At 37.5% G+C, this 19,504-nt stretch overlaps 1 protein-coding gene and 1 long non-coding RNA gene across 3 annotated transcripts in view; one reads left to right on the top strand and one right to left on the bottom strand.

Moving 5' to 3' along the window:
• Positions 1 to 19,504, bottom strand: part of LOC122811172 — a 1,417,861-nt gene that overhangs the window by 1,029,717 nt on the left and 368,640 nt on the right. The gene's annotated exons all lie outside the window — the stretch shown is intronic.
• Positions 2,260 to 19,504, top strand: part of LMO2 (LIM domain only 2) — a 229,583-nt gene continuing 212,338 nt past the window's right edge. Inside the window, exon 1 of the mRNA XM_044082837.1 lies at positions 2,260 to 2,889. Coding sequence (XP_043938772.1) covers positions 2,849 to 2,889 — 41 coding nt within the window. The 5' untranslated portion in view covers positions 2,260 to 2,848. The remainder of the gene's footprint in view (positions 2,890 to 19,504) is intronic.

Genomic DNA, 19,504 nt, shown 5'->3' with positions numbered 1-19,504 from the left:
TTTCACTGCTATTGAATCCTGGCTTATAAATGCTCTTCTTTATTCTTAATCCCAAGGAAACTAAACTCATACTCTTTCACCCTAAAAACACCACTCCTGTCGCTGATCAACTTAAAATTTACTCAAGTGATAATACTATCATTGAAATAGTACAGGAAACAAAACTATTAGGAGTCATTATCAGCAATAAACTTAACTTTGACTACCACATCCAACAAAACAAAGAAACCTCACCAGAAATTAGGACTTCTATACAGAAATAGGCACTTCCTAAGCACCGCAACCAAAGGTATCCTGGCTGAAACTTTCCTGCTTCCCTCCTTATTCCATGGTGCCACTATTCTAACCAACCTACAAACCTCTACTAAGTCCAAAATGGAACAGTGGTATAATAAATTTGCAAAATTTGCCACAAACTCGAAATATCACACACATCACTGTAAACCACTACGTGAACTAAACTACTTTGAACTCCCGAACCAACTTGCATATGTCCAGCTTGCTATTATGCACAAATTTATTTACAAGCCCACTACCTGCCCTGCACTAGACAAGTTACTCAAATCCTGGATTTTATTTTTATTTTACATTTGTTGACTGAGATAGTCTGACTGGATACATGTCCATTTTCAGGGAGGCCCAGGGAGAAAAGCTCCAAGTTACATGTATAAACAAAGCAATCATGAGACATGGATATATACAAAGTATGTACAATGTAGTCCTCAAGAAGAGGCTCACAAGATTGACAGTGTTTATGATATACATAGCTATTAGGGTACAAACATTGGATATACGCAGAATTACATATACACAAAAATGGATGTTTACATAGATAAAAAAAAACATTTATACCAAACAGATCCCTAAGATCAGAAGACAAAAATCTGCTAGCAATCTCTAAAGCCTCAAAAAGACTAGGCTAGTGCCTATACTGATACTCTGTCTCAAAATTATGGAATCTCTCCCTCTAGCTATTAGATCTATCCCAAGCCTAGCACTCTTCAAAGACCCTTTAAAAGAATAAACACATAGCTCTGTACCTGTACAGCTCCAGGTAAGCTCTCCTCTACCTCAGCTACCAGTCTAGCCCCAACCCTCCTCTCTTTCTCTCTCTTTAAACTCCCACTAAGTCTGTCAAGCCCCACACTTTTTCTCTTTTAGTCGCCTTAAACTCCAATTCAATGTGAAGTTTTGGTCTCTTTTAACTTCCACTCAGTTTGCACATTTAAACTCTAATCCTATTATTCTCTTTATCTGACCCTATATTCAACATGAGAAGCTTATTCTAACTCCCATCCACTCTGTGCTGTTAACCTGTAAATTTAGTTGTTTAATTTGAACCCTTAAGAAGTTTATTGTAGTATAACTGAGTGCCATGACCACGTCCAAGTTATATTTCCTGTTGACTTTTTATGATCTTACAAGAAGTTTATTGTACTGAATTTTAATACCACGAGTATGCTGTAATGTTTTAAAATTCCTTTATGTACAGTATGTTTTTGCATTGTTTTAAATGTCTGTATGAGCAGCTTTTCTCCCCGGGGCCTCCTCTGAAAATGGGTTCTTTTGACCCAGTTGGACTATCCCGGTAAACAAATGTTAAATAAAATAAATAAATGTTTATATATATATATATATATATATATATATATATATATATATACATACATACACACATACAAACACACACATGTATGTATGTATAAATACATATATAAGCTCTAATTGGTTATGCACAGTTTGGGCCATGAAGTGTTCTACAAACATGCAACAAAGGCCCATATAAAGGGATTTATTTTCCTAGTAATATTGCTTTCACAGCACCTTGCTTGATCTAGATTTAGAACGTGACAGTAGAGCTCAGAATGACAATTTACTGCTGCCACAGTATAGTGTTATATTATCAGGCGCAAATAAATATAATAAACCACTTAATTTTATGCCTGTTTATGACAAATAATTATTAAACAGTTTTTACTCATATTGCAGTAAAACTAACTATGCAAAATGGATTTTCATGATAAAACAAAAGAAACGAGAATTTATTTTCTATTTTTTACGTCCCTTTTAGCTCCATTGTCCTCCTGAGCCTAGCAACAAGACATGCTGTGATTCAGAGTGGAGTGTCCAGCATTTTCCCAGTAGTTTATGAAAGGTTTTGCCAGATACATTAGAAAGTAACCTAGAAAGTCGCTGACACTGAATTTCAGTTACAGACATATTGGGCTGCAATCTCGCACTAATTACCAATCTACAAAGTGCTCTCACTTGTATCACAATAAAAGCCCTGCCGCTTTAAGAAGGCAGTAAATGATGATGTACTGCGAGGATCTAATCCCCAGGGGTCCATTCAGAATTGAATTACTGTTTCTTTAAATGTAATTTCCTGCTATTGTATTTGAGTCGTGAGCAGGAAAAAGGAAATGAAACCAGAGAAGAGGGCTGAGCCTATAGACCTTTCACAGAAAAAATACTGATAAAACGTCAGCCAAAACACACAAGCAGGGCTGAGGAGATTTAATTCCAACCATTTGTTCGCATTCACATGCTATTAAGAGGGATGAGTCTTTCAGCTGTCAACACTATCTGAAGCAGACAATGACATGAAAGTAAAATTAGCAGTACATCAGAAACTGAAACCCGAACTATAGCCAGACAAATAATACAGACTTTGTCCCAGACCACCAAGGTTTTGTTGGATTTACATGGAAGAGGAACTGAACTAAATAACCTTCAATCGTGATTTACAGCTGGGAGCCTAACATCACAGAAAAGGGTTCAAGTCCGGGAAGCCAGCAGATTACCAAATACATTACATCTTGGGTTGTGAGGAGAGGGTATTTGGCAAATGTCATCTGTCATTGAGAGGAAGACGCTAGACCCGCCAGAGTGAGTATTCAAAAATGTGTTTATCCTAGTTTCCAATATCATTAACCGCAGGTTTGTTTCAATAAGTCACACAAGTAGTGTTGTCTTGACTGGTCTGGTCCATTACTGTTTACTCATGTATGGACCTTGCCGATATTATGTCCAAAACAGTCGAGCCCTGCAAAATGCCTGCGAGATGCATTGTAAATGAATAAGGGCAAGGTTTTTCTAAGTGTCTCTCTTTGAGTACGCTTAAGAAATCAGTAAATGAGATGCAAACATTTTGTTAGGAATATTCAGGGGAATTTAATAGTGAAAACCGAAAAAATCGAAAAGCTGAGCGTACTTAGCAGTGATCTTTTCTGATGTCACCAGAGGTAAGATGATGACATATTTTAATTTTAACACTTTGGGACTAATTCATGATGGGAATAGCAGAGGGCAGGACGTGCTTTAGCACGATATATTGTTATTTATTGGGTTGCTAGGGCACTTTGTTTCACTTGGTGAGCTGTAGTACCAGAACCAGCAACGCTATGATAAAGTATACCGCGTCAATAGTTATTTCTTAAATAATCCATCTGTTGTTCACCACTGCTTACATTTTAGCAGTGTTATTGTGCATCGGGGTGAAACTACATACTATTTACATTATGGAATCTATTTCCTTCATCATGGAGTAACTTGTCTTATAAAGCACAACTATAAATCCGTAAAGTCAACGTGTTAACTTTTGTAAAGGAGGCGTTAGTTAAAAAGCTTTAAACGAATGCTTCTAATTTATAAGTGTGAGTTTAGTTTCCCTTCTTCTTAATTAAGCTGCTTTTGAATGGCATTTCTGACCCTGCATGAATAAGCCAGGTATACATCTTCCTGCTGGATTCACGAAGGTGAGACTACTAATTGTAGTATATTACTGTTATTCATGCTATTTGATCTGCTGCAAATCCTCTCTTTCAGATTTTGTGTTTGGGAAGCTACACATAAGTTTTTGTCATAGCAAGTTTGTTCTAAATTTTAATGAGCTGAGTTTAGTGATGCTTTGCTTGCAGAGAAGAAAGTCAAAATAATCATGTGATGCCTTGAAAAATGTTCTGAATAAATACACACAAGTTTACTAGAAACTATGAAATTGCTTTTATTTCACAGCTTTCAGTAGATGTCTGCCTACTGATGATGCATCAGGGCATTCTTCATGCAATTTCACAACACAGAATTGAATACCTGCATAAGAAAAAAGCCAATCTGTACTCTAATATTTTATCAATGCAATGTTGATAATGATACTGCATTATTTTAGTTTAAGATATAAATAATATGCTTGACATGAGTGTTTCTGAACTGACATCTGTTTCAGAACTGTTGCTGCATTTGTCAAATTACAGGAAAAAGCTTTTGTGACTGCTTATTTATGTCATACAGTATGTCACACTAATGGGTCTCAAGAGCTTTTTTACTACGGGGATCCAGTGAATCACAATGTTTCATACATTTAAATTTTATTTATAGTTTATAAATATTTTATAATTTCATCACAGTAAGCCATGTTAATATTTTATCATTTTTTATTCTGAATTCCTGTCAGACAATAAGCTTATGTTTTTCTGTATTTATATAAATGTGAGTATTAAACTTCTGCAGTAATACATTTGATGAAATGTAGAACATGGCAGCAAGAGATTGCTTGACAAGCAAGTAATCCAGATATATCTGCAAAGATTTAATTGGAGAAAAAACGTTGAGCATCCTTCAGTACTGTCTTATTTCAATTTGAAACCTAACATTGTTTTGAAGTGGCTTAAAGTAACGTGAGTGGCCAGGTGTAGCTGTGCAGGCTGTTAGAATTCTAGATGTGTTCCTTCTGCAGATGATGTATATGTATAAGTGCATAAATGATAGATGACATCTGCCCATTTTCATATCACAGAAAACCAGAGGTTTTCATGTTAAAACCTTACCCCTACCCTGCACACATGATGTTGAAGTGATACCAGGTCACATTTTTGTTTGTTTACTTGCTTATCCATGTGTGGTTTCTGACTGGATTAGTCCCTCTTGGCATGCAGTCTCTTTTCAGGGGAGGCTCAAGGTGGTATTCCTGCTGACAAGGGGGAAAAAAATTAGCCAGAGCACTGGCAAAATTGCCTTTCTTTTTTCAAGGGAGAAAAGTACTGGTGTGACACAACATGGTGAAAGACACTGATTTTTATGAGTTTGGAGATGATGGAGATCATCCTCATCATCGGAGATAACCAGATAACAACTACTGTTGTTGAAGGAGGCCTTGATGACAGACCTTTAGCAAATATGTAGGAAGAAGATAGGGTTCAGATTAGTGGAAAGCATCTTTTAGTAATGTTATGGTTAGATACAGTTTTCCTGCAGATGATATGGATGAATTGTTCTGCTACAATTTAGGAATGAATGCGTACTAGCAGTAGAGTTTCAGTTAAAAACCTTTTGCCTAGAAACAGGACTAGCGGGACAATAGTAGCCGACTTTAGGGCAATCTATCAGTGTAGTACCTCCTAGGATGCGCAGTAGCAAATCCCACCCCAAACACGCCTCCAGCCGTGGGGAGGCAGTATCCGCCACAAATAAATTACATTTGTGGTAGATTACCAACTTTACAGAAGTGTTTGTTTTTGTGTCTAATAAGGAGGTGACTTTAGGCTACTGCTATAAGACAAGAAGGTCTTAAAAAGCTACTTACTCAGATTTTGGGTTAGCAAGTTAATGTAATTATTAGATAGACTACATGGGGCAAAGTCAGACAGACAGGAGTCCCCGCTGACTATGATGTTTGCAGATGACATTGTGATCTGTAGTGAGAGTAGGGAACAGGTGGAGGAGACCCTGGAGAGGTGGAGATATGCTCTAGAGAGAAGAGGAATGAAGGTCAGCAGGACTAAGACATAATATATGTGTGTGAATGAGAGGGAGGATAGAGGAATGGTGAGGATGCAGGGAGTAGAGGTGGCGAAGGTGGATGAGTTTAAGTGCTTATGATCAACAGTTCAGAGTAATGGTGAGTGTGGAAGAGAGGTGAAGAAGAGAGTACAGGCAGGATGGAGTGGGTGGAGAAGAGTGTCAGGAGTGATTTGTGACAGTCGAGTACCAGTGAAAGTGAAGGTCTACAAGATTGTAGTGAGACCAACTATGTTATATGGGTTGGAGACAGTGGCACTGACAAAAAGGCAGGAGTCAGAGCTTGACGTGGCAGAGTTGAAGATGTTAAGATTTGCACTGGGTGTGACGAGGATGGACAGGATTAGGAATAAGTATATTAGAGGGTCGGTCCAGGTTTGAAGGTTTGGAGACAAAGCCAGAGAGGCACGATTACGTTGGTTTGGACATGTGCTGAGGAGGGATGCAGAGTATATTGGGAAAAAATGCTAAGAATGAAGCTGCCAGGTAACAGGAAGAGAGGAAGGCCTAAGATAAGGTTTATGGATGTGGTGAGAGAGGACATGCAGATGGTTGGTGTGACAGAGTAAGATGCAGAGAACAGGAAGAAATGGAAACAGTTGATCCGCTGTGGCGACCCCTAACGGGAACAGCCGAAAGAAGAAGACGACATGGGGAAAAGTAATTGAGTCATTGTGTTTCACTGTATGATTTATCACCCCTTTATATTGTGGCAGTGGTGGGATTCAAACCCATCCATCTGACTGGCCATCCTTTTTAAAGTTAATATAGGGAAGGGAAAGACGAGGACGTTTTTGCTTGTAATGTTGGAAATGCTTATGACAGAATTTTACATTTACACTTATGGACTATATTTTGAAGGCACATGGTAAAGGTTAGAATATAATGAAAGTAACTTAATCACTATATGAAGAAGCCACTGAAAGGGTTATGAGTTATTATTTTGGTAGAGATTTTAAAGTTGTAAGGGGTTTAAAAAGGATGCAGTTTAAGTTGCTTTTTTGCTGTAGTGATGAATTCTGTATCCAGAACTTGTGCCAGTTTTATAAACAAACAAAATGAAATGTTGAAGACAGATAATATTTACCACTAATTTTAATTATATAGATCATGTAGTAATGATGGTGAAAAATAAACTATGAGTGAAGAAACAAAGGAATAGTGCGTTGTTTATTGTGTACTGGTTTGAGACTGAATAAGACACAATGTAAAGGATTAGGAGATAATGTTATATAGCCGATATTTATTTCTCTTAAGTAGATATATGGAATACACATTGGTGGTCCAGAAATTGTATTAAGGAAATGGGACAGTAAGAGGCAAGAGTTAAGTGGGATAAGTCGATTCTTCCCATAGAACAAGGTGGTTTAGGATTACCCAATTTGAAAAGATATTTTAGGGCTACCCAATTATTATTCGTACATATCAAAAGCAGAAGGTTGTAAGTCAAAGTGGAAAGGGATGATGATGAACTGGGTGAAGTAAGAAAAGAGTAGGATTTTGGATGCAGGTCCTTAAGGAGAATAACATCGACCATACAGAATATTATATTCATAAAGTAGCAGAAAGTATTCCAGGAGCTAAGCTAAAACAGGAATGAATAAAGTAGATTTTGAAAAAGGGATGATTGCAGGTAGGGGTAGAAAAAGTAAGTAAGAGGAGGCTGGAATTTATTGGAGAAGATTAGCAAACAAGCCAAGATTTTAGGAACAAAGAACTTGAGAAGGAAGAGAGAGTGGGATGATGCCATGCAGAGGTTTGGACTACAGTTTAGAGAATGACCTCCCTACCAATTGATAAGAATACAGACAAGGAGAAAGGGATGAGATTGCTAAATGAAGGACCAGCTTTGATAAGAGTTTTTAGATGAGTCTAGAACATTAATTTCTCTTAAAAAAATAATTAGTAGGGCATATAAGGTATCAAGTGATAACCTTCTCTTATTGATTCTTATAGTTGGAAAAGATTGTGAAGAGAGAATGAAAGGCAATATACAAATGAACAATGGGAGGACATCTGTCTGGCTCCCAAGTATGCACTAAAACTCAGAAGGTTTGGAATTTTTGTTTGGTGAGTGTTTGCATAGGTATTTTTTATGCACCATGCAGACTTCAGAGAATTTTTCCACAGGAAGGATTCTTATAAACAATCATACTCACTACTATAATTCTGGAACCCTCCCTGATGATATAAGTGACCACTCACTTACCTACTTCATCAAGCATAAAGCCAACACTCCCATTCTAACCTCTATCGGAAGTATTAGATCCTAAAAGAAATTTAACCCTGATTTATTCCAAATGGAACTAAGAGCATGCAGTTGGGTTCCCTTAAAACACCTCCCTTTAGATGAAGCCGTTAATTTCTTTAATTCTACCTTCCTTTCCATTCTCAATCACCACACTCCAACCATCTCTATTAAAATTAAGGCCAATTCTGCCCCATGGCTATCCAATGAAACCAAACATAACATTTATCTCAGAAATAAATATTGGGCCAAATGGAGAATGACTAAAACCCTGTTGACCATCAAACCTTTAGACAACTTAGAAATGACACTAAGAAGCCCAAACTTTCTGATAAAAAAAAACTACTACTTACAATTTCAACAACCTAATCACAACAACCCACAAAGATTCTGGGCTAGCATTAAGCAGTTACTCCACCCAGGTCAATCCACGACACCAAACCCTCAAAATACAGACCAGAAAACCCCCATCCATACAGCTAATACCTTCAATACCTTCTTTACATATGCTATCCAAACACTAGCTAGTCAACTATCACCTAATACCTTCACACTACCTTCTTACACCTCAACCCCACCCCCTCCTTTTCAGTTCAAATCTGTCCCAACCACACTTATTCAAAACCTTTTGAATAAACTGAAACCATGCTCTCCTTCTGCAGACCAACTGCCTTCTGAATTTCTACAGTTATCATCCAAGGCTATTGCCTACCCTATTTCCATAGTGATCAATAGAACTATAAGCGAAGGTCACATCCCCACCTTATGGAAAGTCTCCCATGTTATCCCCCTGCATAAAGGTGGACACTCCATTGAGCTATCAAACTATCGCCCTATTGCCCTACTCTCTCCTTTAGCTAAGATTATGGAGAAATGTATCCACAGGCAATTACTCCACCACTTAATTGAAAACAATTTACTTTCCAACTGTCAACATGGTTTCAGACCCTCACACAGCACTACCACTGCCCTCCTTTCCTTTACTGATTACATTAACAAACAACAAAACCTAAATAATCTTTCTTCTGCTTTATTTATCGACCTGTCTAAAGCATTTGACATGGTAAACCACCAGATTCTCATAAACATACTACAATCTCTGTCATTAGACCCACTTTCCATAAAATGGTTCCAATCCTACCTTGACAAACGACAGCAAGAAGTACTATGGCATAACACTCTATCCACCCCATCTACCCGTTACCTTAGGTGTCCCTCAGGGGTCCATACTAGGACCTCTCCTCTTTTCCATATTTATAAATGACCTTCATCTAGCTATCCCCCAGACCACTTGCATACAATATGCTGACGACTCCACACTACTATGCTCAGCTACATCCTCCAAAGACCTTCACTCTCTCACCCAGAAGTTATTCAACATAGTTTAACAATGGTTTACTCAGCGTTGCCTTCTTTTGAACCCAAAGAAAACCAAACTCCTCCTCTTCATTCCTACTCAAAAGTCCTCTCCTCTTCATTTCTCTGTGACATCCACCAATGGTACTATAATATCTCCAGACTCTACCACCAAACTTCTAGGTAACACCATCAACAATAATCTGAACTTCGACGTCCATATCAACAGTACTATAAAGACTGTCAACAAAAAAAATGTCACTCTCTATAGAATTAAACCCTTCCTTTCTCCTTCTGCCAAAACTACTATAGCTCACACTCATTTGATCTCTACACTCCTTTATGCTTCTCCAATTTTTACTAATCTATCCAAGACTATCTTCAGCAAATTGGAATTGTCCTATAATAACACTGCAAGATTTGCAACAGGAAACCCAATTAGAACCCACCATTGTATAAATCTAAATCAGCTAAGATGGTTAGAACTACAATTAAATTTCACCAACTAACCACTGCCCATAACATTCTTTACAAACCTTCTAATACTCCTAGTTTATCTAGACTTATCACCCCCTATAAAAATCTGAAGTCTTTACGCTCATCCCACAAACTTCTTGTACACACCTCTTAATTTAATAACAGGGCTGGGAATTATCTCTTCTCTAATACTGTAGATAAATCCTGGAATCTTCTCTGTAATGACCTCTCCTCACTTACTTCCTTATCACTCTTCAAAAACAGACAAACTCTACCTCAAAATAATTCTGGCTATGCCCCTGTACCAAACCAGACTAGTCATCTATCCCTTTAAACTTGACCTTGCCTATCCTGTGCTTACTATTCACTGTTACATCTTCCTTTTTATATTTTTCTCATGTCTCACTGTTTTACACCATTTCACTCCTCTTTACATACCTTTTTTTCAAGTAAATTCTTAGTAACATCACTACACAACTAACTTCCTTTCTCTACTATTGACTTTACCTGTACGATGTCCCTGTACCTTTCAATTTGCACTGTTTATGACTCTTGTCCTCTTTACACACCCTGTGCTAACAACACGTTACCATTGCTTGATTATTTTATTATGTTATTATTATATTTGCTATTTTTTATTACAAATTTTGCTTTTTGTTGTTTGTAATTGTATTTGTATTTTATCATGTCTTGGAGCTCATCTCCTCGGGCCTCTACTGAAAATGGACATATATCCAGTTAGACTAGCCCGGTCAACAAATGTAAAATAAATAAAAAGGTTTAGAATTTTTGTTTAGTGAGTGTTTGCATAGGTATTTTTTATGCACCATGCAGACTTCAGAGACTTTTTCCACAGAAAGGCAGAAAATGCTAGAGGTGTAATGGGAAAGAGATGGGTAAATGGGACATGTCATTTTCAGAATGTAAAGAGTTGACAGATTTAAAAAATTCTTTACAGAGTACTTTGTCAGAAATGTCGAGGGAGCAAATGGCTGTAACTTGGACTTTTTTTTCTTTTGAAGTCGGATGTGGGATCTGAATTGCATATACATAGTAAGACCATACGAAGTTTAATACTACTGGCTGCCAAAAATGTTACTAGAAAATGGAAATCAAAATATAAAATAACTAACTAAAGTGAACTGGAAGAGAGAACTTTAGAAAAGGGAAGAATCAAATTACACAGAAATGTATGGATATTTGTAGGAGCAATATATGCAAAGTAATGCTCAGGATGAAGACAGAAATTTAAGGGAAGGCTGGGATTGAACAATTTATGTAATGGAATGAATGCAACTTTATTTAAAAAACACATGTATCCTGAGTGAAAATTAAGGGAATGTTGTTTTGGTTTGTTGTCTTTTCTGGTACTGTTTATGTACCTCTGTCACCCTTTTAACATTTTATCTTTATTAAAGATTAAAAAAAAAGACAAATAAAGCAGTATTTTGTAGGATGTGCTGGAGATAACAGGAAGTTTATGTTTTTTAATTAAGCTTATTAAAATAAATAAGTATTAATTAAAGCTTGCCTATAATGATGATCTATATGTTTCCCCACTAACAGGGAGAAAGGCTTATTAGGTATATGGGGATCTCACTTAAATCCAGTAAAAGTTTTACAAAAAAAGAAATACAGTTCAGAAAAGGGGATCAGGACTTGTTATTTATGTTACTTCTTTGAATTTATTCTGGGTATTAAAAAATATTAGACCTCCGATGACTAGGTGTTATTCTTGCTTCAGCAGGCTCTAAAATGGAACTCTTAGATAAATTTGTTGACTTGAAACTTAAATCATTTATAGAGGGGGAAAACATCTATTGAAAGACTTGTGCCACTTTTTACAGACTTTATCTGAAACTAATTTTTTTGTCAGATTCTTTACTGATTACAGTCAACATCAAAGATTTATTTTCAGTCATCCCACATGACACGGGCCTAGATTGTTTTTTTGAGGCCATGGTAATGGGCACCCAGCTCGACCATTCTTAGATTTGTTTGGTACAGCAATGCATGGTGATGGTACTCAAGAATAACTTTATTATGAAGGGGAATTTTATAAAACACAGAAGTGTAATAATGGGGGCTGCAGCCTCCATGTTTGTGACTATGGTCCTATGGTTCTGGGAAACAACACACATTTTCAACACCCCTCACTGAATTTTCTAAGGTGGAGAAGTACTTGAGGTACCTGGATGATATATTCATCATATGTAAGGGTACCATTGAGGAATTGTTTGAATTTGTGGATTATCTTAGTCACTCCACCAGTTTTCTTGAGCTCACATGTCAGTGGTATGACTGTTCCATCAAGTATTTGGACATTATTGTATATACAAACTCAGTGGAGGAAAGGTACAAGTCTACCATTTACAGAAATGACATTTCCTCTAATTCTTACATTTTGGTAGGCAACACTCCTACTGGCAAAAAAAAATCTGGTAAGGGGACAGCATATCAGACTTAGTCAGTTGGTGTTTTTTTTCAGGGGTAAGTTGGCAAACTTTGCAATTATTTCATCAACGTGGATACCCTTCCATGTTGTTGGATGACATGATTCAATGGATTACAGGGACCAGGCACTCCAACTATGGTCCTATATTGCATTCATCCAATGGTACATTTGCAAAGGTTAAAAAACAGAAAAAGGACTCTTCCAATGTTTTTGTTATTCAATAAAAAAGCAGTATTTTTTTTTATCCAAAAACGTTATTAGTACAAAATGTTTTTTGGGACATTTGGAATGCTTGAGCTTTTGAGAGAACATCAGAGGTTTGTTTACAAGAACAGTAAAAACTTGAAAATTACACTGGAGAAAATACTGACACAACTGACATTAACCACAACAATGCAGGAATGAGATGCTATGGTGTCTGCAAGCGATGCTGATACATCTTGCAGGGCACCCACTTACTTATCCCAGGTTTTCTAAAATTATTTCTCTTAACTCTGAGTTATAATTGTAGCACTACGGGGTAGATTATTTTATTGTTTATTTATTTATCTGAAGTTTGTTTGCCAGGATAATCCAATGGGCCGAATGAGCCCATTTTCAATGGAGTCCTGGGGAGAAAAGCTCCACAGATACAATGTCAAATATGCAATTAAGAATAAAATAGAATACAGTAGTATAAATGTAACATAGCATTTTGTTAGAGTGTCAGAAGTAGTACATATAAGCACAAGATAATGTTAATGCAACATGAAAAACAAGACAGAAAAGCTTATGCAATAATACATATAAGTTGACAATTTTTTAGTTATCTATGTACACAGGCAAATGGAAAAAGTGTTAGGTAAGATTTTAGCTAGTAGGTATGCACAGAGAATATTTACATAAGTGGTAACTACAATATGAATGTTGCCATAGGAGGGAAGAGTTGGGGAGTAGGGGTGAGTAGTAGCTAGAGGTATTATGCAGGATGGGTACAGGAGCATTCCCAGAGAGAAGATAGGTGTGAATGGAGGAGAGATTTAAAGATTGGAAGGCTGCTGGTATTGCGGATATGAGATGGGAGTGAGTTCCAGAGGCGGGCCAGGGAAAAGGAAAGTAAGAGTTTGCCTGCTGGACGGGCTGGTTTGTGGAGTTCAACTAGGTTCTGAGTGTTAGTTCTGAGGGGTCTGTTTGGGTGGTGGATGGTGAAGGCTGAGGAGAGTGAGGGCTTGAAAATGAGTTTGTGAGCATGAGTAAGTTGAGTGTAGGTAAGGTAGTTAGGCAGCTCTAGCCAATTTAGTTTGTGGAGGGCAGTACAGTGATGGGAGGAGGATCTAAGGCCAGAGGTGAATTTAGCGATTTTGTTGTAGCAGGAAGAGAGTTTTGTTTTAGTAGAGGATTTTAGGTTAGTTAAGAGTGGGGCACCATAAAGGAGAGAGGGGATGAGGTATGTGGTAGATAGGAGGAATCTAGTGGATGGGGAGAGGAAGCAGATATGCCGGTAGAACATACCAAGTTTCTGATGTGTTTTTTTAATGTTAGTTTGTAGATGGGAATCAAATGTGAGCTGGTTATCAATAAGAGCTCCTAGCAGTTTGGCATTGGAAACAATTTCTAGGGAATTGTTATTTTGACTAGTTATGAGGAAAGAGTTTATGTCGATAGTTATGCTTTTTGATGGGGTGAATAACATGAGTTTGGTTTTTGATGGATTGAGAGTGAGATGATTATCATGCATCCATTTTTCGGTGGTTGAGAAGGCATCTTGAGTTAGTTTTATAAGGGAGGGAATGGAGTTTGCAGTACAAATAATAGCTGAATCGTCTGCATACTGGACTATTTTAGCATTTGGGATGCTGTGGTGGAAGTCATTAATGAAGATGTTGAACAGTAGGGGACCTAATATGGAGCCTTGTGGTACACCAGTGACAGTGTTAAGGTAAGAGGAGGTGGATTTATTCCATTTCACTGATTGCTGCCCATCGGAAAGGTAACTAGGAAACCAGTTGATGCAAGAGGGGGAAAGATGTAGGGTAGAGAGTTTGGTGAGTAGCAGGGAATGGGAGATGGTGTCGAAGGCCTTAGAAAGGTCTAAGAGGAGAGTGGAGACAATATAGTTAGAGTCTCTAGCTTTATTTACAGTTTCGAGGAAGGAGAGAAGAGCAGTAGTAGTGCTGTGACCGGGTCTAAATCCGTGTTGTGTTGGGGTTAATAGGTGATTGCTGGTCAGGTATGGTAGTAGTTGTATGTGGATACATTTTTCTAAAAGTTTAGAGATGGGGATAAGATGGCAATAGGTCTAAAGTTGGAGATGGTATTGTTGTTACCTCCTTTATGGAGGGGAATTAAGCTTTTTTCCAAATTTGGGGTACATAACTTTCCTGGATTGACCGATGTATAAGTAAACAAATGGGGAAGGCAATGGCTTCAGTAGCTATCTTTAGGAAGAAGGAAGGGATATTATCGGGGGCGTTAGAGCAAGGTTTTAATTTAAGAAGCAGTTTTTTATAGTACTTATGGGTATAGGTTTGGGGCAGAAGAGAGGGCAGTCGGAAGTGGTGGAGTTTAGGTAAGGAGGGGTAGTTGTAGCTGGGGAAGTAGAGTTATTACTAAGAGATGATGTTAATTTAGATATAGAATCAATAAAGGAGCTATTGAATTGGAAGGCGAGGTCTGTATCAGAAGTATTTTGATCGGGTTGTGGGTTTTCCTTTTTGCCAGGGTTGAAGAGGGAGGAGATACTATTCCAGAATTTTTTTGGGTTAGTCTTATGATTATTTTGGAGGGTGATATAGTAGGATTTGCGGTCAGAATTGATAAGTTTTTTTACTCTGTTGCAGAGTAGTTTGTATTCGTTTAGGAGGCTAGGGTTTTGTATTTGTAGTAGTTTTTCAAGGCTTTGTTACGAAGGCGCATGACAGCTAAGGTGTCTTTTGTTAACCATGGGATAGTTTTGCTCTTGATTCTTTTTGTTCTAAGGGGGGCTAAGGTGTTGAGAATGTTTAGAAATGATGTATTGAAATAGGTGACAGCTTCATCTAGGGGTAGTGTGTTGAGACTGAATAAGACACAATGTAAAGGATTAGGAGATAATGTTATATAGCCGATATTTATTTCTCTTAAGTAGATATATGGAATACACATTGGTGGTCCAGAAATTGTATTAAGGAAATGGGACAGTAAGAGGCAAGAGTTAAGTGGGATAAGTCGATTCTTCCCATAGAACAAGGTGGTTTAGGATTACCCAGTTTGAAAAGATATTTTAGGGCTACCCAATTATTATTCGTACATATCAAAAGCAGAAGGTTGTAAGTCAAAGTGGAAAGGGATGATGATGAACTGGGTGAAGTAAGAAAAGAGTAGGATTTTGGATGCAGGTCCTTAAGGAGAATAACATCGACCATACAGAATATTATATTCATAAAGTAGCAGAAAGTATTCCAGGAGCTAAGCTAAAACAGGAATGAATAAAGTAGATTTTGAAAAAGGGATGATTGCAGGTAGGGGTAGAAAAAGTAAGTAAGAGGAGGCTGGAATTTATTGGAGAAGATTAGCAAACAAGCCAAGATTTTAGGAACAAAGAACTTGAGAAGGAAGAGAGAGTGGGATGATGCCATGCAGAGGTTTGGACTACAGTTTAGAGAATGACCTCCTACCAATTGATAAGAATACAGACAAGGAGAAAGGGATGAGATTGCTAAATGAAGGACCAGCTTTGATAAGAGTTTTTAGATGAGTCTAGAACATTAGTTTCTCTTAAAAAAATAATTAGTAGGGCATATAAGGTATCAAGTGATAACCTTCTCTTATTGATTCTTATAGTTGGAAAAGATTGTGAAGAGAGAATGAAAGGCAATATACAAATGAACAATGGGAGGACATCTGTCTGGCTCCCAAGTATGCACTAAAACTCAGAAGGTTTGGAATTTTTGTTTGGTGAGTGTTTGCATAGGTATTTTTTATGCACCATGCAGACTTCAGAGAATTTTTCCACAGGAAGGATTCTTATAAACAATCATACTCACTACTATAATTCTGGAACCCTCCCTGATGATATAAGTGACCACTCACTTACCTACTTCATCAAGCATAAAGCCAACACTCCCATTCTAACCTCTATCGGAAGTATTAGATCCTAAAAGAAATTTAACCCTGATTTATTCCAAATGGAACTAAGAGCATGCAGTTGGGTTCCCTTAAAACACCTCCCTTTAGATGAAGCCGTTAATTTCTTTAATTCTACCTTCCTTTCCATTCTCAATCACCACGCTCCAACCAGCTCTATTAGAATTAAGGCCAATTCTGCCCCATGGCTATCCAATGAAACCAAACATAACATTTATCTCAGAAATAAATATTGGGCCAAATGGAGAATGACTAAAAACCCTGTTGACCATCAAACCTTTAGACAACTTAGAAATGACACTAAGAAGGCCATACTTTCTGATAAAAAAAACTACTACTTACAATTTCAACAACCTAATCACAACAACCCACAAAGATTCTGGGCTAGCATTAAGCAGTTACTCCACCCAGGTCAATCCACGACACCAAACCCTCAAAATACAGACCAGAAAACCCCCATCCATACAGCTAATACCTTCAATACCTTCTTTACATATGCTATCCAAACACTAGCTAGTCAACTATCACCTAATACCTTCACACTACCTTCTTACACCTAAACCCCACCCCTTCCTTTTCAGTTCAAACCTGTCCCAACCACACTTATTCAAAACCTTTTGAATAAACTGAAACCATGCTCTCCTTCTGCAGACCAACTGCCTTCTGAATTTCTACAGTTATCATCCAAGGCTATTGCCTACCCTATTTCCATAGTGATCAATAGAACTATAAGCGAAGGTCACATCCCCACCTTATGGAAAGTCTCCCATGTTATCCCCCTGCATAAAGGTGGACACTCCATTGAGCTATCAAACTATCGCCCTATTGCCCTACTCTCTCCTTTAGCTAAGATTATGGAGAAATGTATCCACAGGCAATTACTCCACCACTTAATTGAAAACAATTTACTTTCCAACTGTCAGCATGGTTTCAGACCCTCACACAGCACTACCACTGCCCTCCTTTCCTTTACTGATTACATTAACAAACAACGAAACCTAAATAATCTTTCTTCTGCTTTATTTATCGACCTGTCTAAAGCATTTGACATGTAAACCACCAGATTCTCATAAACATACTACAATCTCTGTCATTAGACCCACTTTCCATAAAATGGTTCCAATCCTACCTTGACAAACGACAGCAAGAAGTACTATGGCATAACACTCTATCCACCCCATCTACCCGTTACCTTAGGTGTCCCTCAGGGGTCCATACTAGGACCTCTCCTCTTTTCCATATTTATAAATGACCTTCATCTAGCTATCCCCCAGACCACTTGCATACAATATGCTGACGACTCCACACTACTATGCTCAGCTACATCCTCCAAAGACCTTCACTCTCTCACCCAGAAGTTATTCAACATAGTTTAACAATGGTTTACTCAGCGTTGCCTTCTTTTGAACCCAAAGAAAACCAAACTCCTCCTCTTCATTCCTACTCAAAAGTCCTCTCCTCTTCATTTCTCTGTGACATCCACCAATGGTACTATAATATCTCCAGACTCTACCACCAAACTTCTAGGTAACACCATCAACAATAATCTGAACTTCGACGTCCATATCAACAGTACTATAAAGACTGTCAACAAAAAAAATGTCACTCTCTATAGAATTAAACCCTTCCTTTCTCCTTCTGCCAAAACTACTATAGCTCACACTCATTTGATCTCTACACTCCTTTATGCTTCTCCAATTTTACTAATCTATCCAAGACTATCTTCAGCAAATTGGAATTGTCCTATAATAACACTGCAAGATTTGCAACAGGAAACCCAATTAGAACCCACCATTGTATAAATCTAAATCAGCTAAGATGGTTAGAACTACAATTAAATTTCACCAACTAACCACTGCCCATAACATTCTTTACAAACCTTCTAATACTCCTAGTTTATCTAGACTTATCACCCCCTATAAAAATCTGAAGTCTTTACGCTCATCCCACAAACTTCTTGTACACACCTCTTAATTTAATAACAGGGCTGGGAATTATCTCTTCTCTAATACTGTAGATAAATCCTGGAATCTTCTCTGTAATGACCTCTCCTCACTTACTTCCTTATCACTCTTCAAAAACAGACAAACTCTACCTCAAAATAATTCTGGCTCTGCCCCTGTACCAAACCAGACTAGTCATCTATCCCTTTAAACTTGACCTTGCCTATCCTGTGCTTACTATTCACTGTTACATCTTCCTTTTTATATTTTTCTCATGTCTCACTGTTTTACACCATTTCACTCCTCTTTACATACCTTTTTTTCAAGTAAATTCTTAGTAACATCACTACACAACTAACTTCCTTTCTCTACTATTGACTTTACCTGTACGATGTCCCTGTACCTTTCAATTTGCACTGTTTATGACTCTTGTCCTCTTTACACACCCTGTGCTAACAACACGTTACCATTGCTTGATTATTTTATTATGTTATTATTATATTTACTATTTTTTTATTACAAATTTTGCTTTTTGTTGTTTGTAATTGTATTTGTATTTTATCATGTCTTGGAGCTCATCTCCCCGGGCCTCTGCTGAAAATGGACATATATCCAGTTAGACTAGCCCGGTCAACAAATGTAAAATAATAAAAAGGTTTAGAATTTTTGTTTAGTGAGTGTTTACATAGGTATTTTTTATGCACCATGCAGACTTCAGAGACTTTTTCCACAGAAAGGCAGAAAATGCTAGAGGTGTAATGGGAAAGAGACGGGTAAATGGGACATGTCATTTTCAGAATGTAAAGAGTTGACAGATTTTAAAAATTCCTTACAGAGTACTTTGTCAGAAATGTCGAGGGAGCAAATGGCTGTAACTTGGACTTTTTTTTTTCTTTTGAAGTCGGATGTGGGATCTGAATTGCATATACATTGTAAGACCATACGAAATTTAATACTACTGGCTGCCAAAAATGTTACTAGAAAATGGAAATCAAAATATAAAATAACTAACTGAAGTGAACTGGAAGCGAGAACTTTAGAAAAGGGAAGGATCAAATTACACAGAAATGTATGGATATTTGTAGGAGCAATATATGCAAAGTAATGCTCAGGATGAAGACTGAA

Source organism: Protopterus annectens, chromosome 9.part0 (assembly GCF_019279795.1).
Source record: "Protopterus annectens isolate FY-2018-M chromosome 9.part0, PAN1.0, whole genome shotgun sequence".
Classification (NCBI taxonomy): Eukaryota; Metazoa; Chordata; order Ceratodontiformes; family Protopteridae; genus Protopterus; species Protopterus annectens.
The sequence above is the reverse complement of the archived record's forward strand: the minus strand, read 5'-3'. Positions and strand labels throughout refer to the sequence as shown.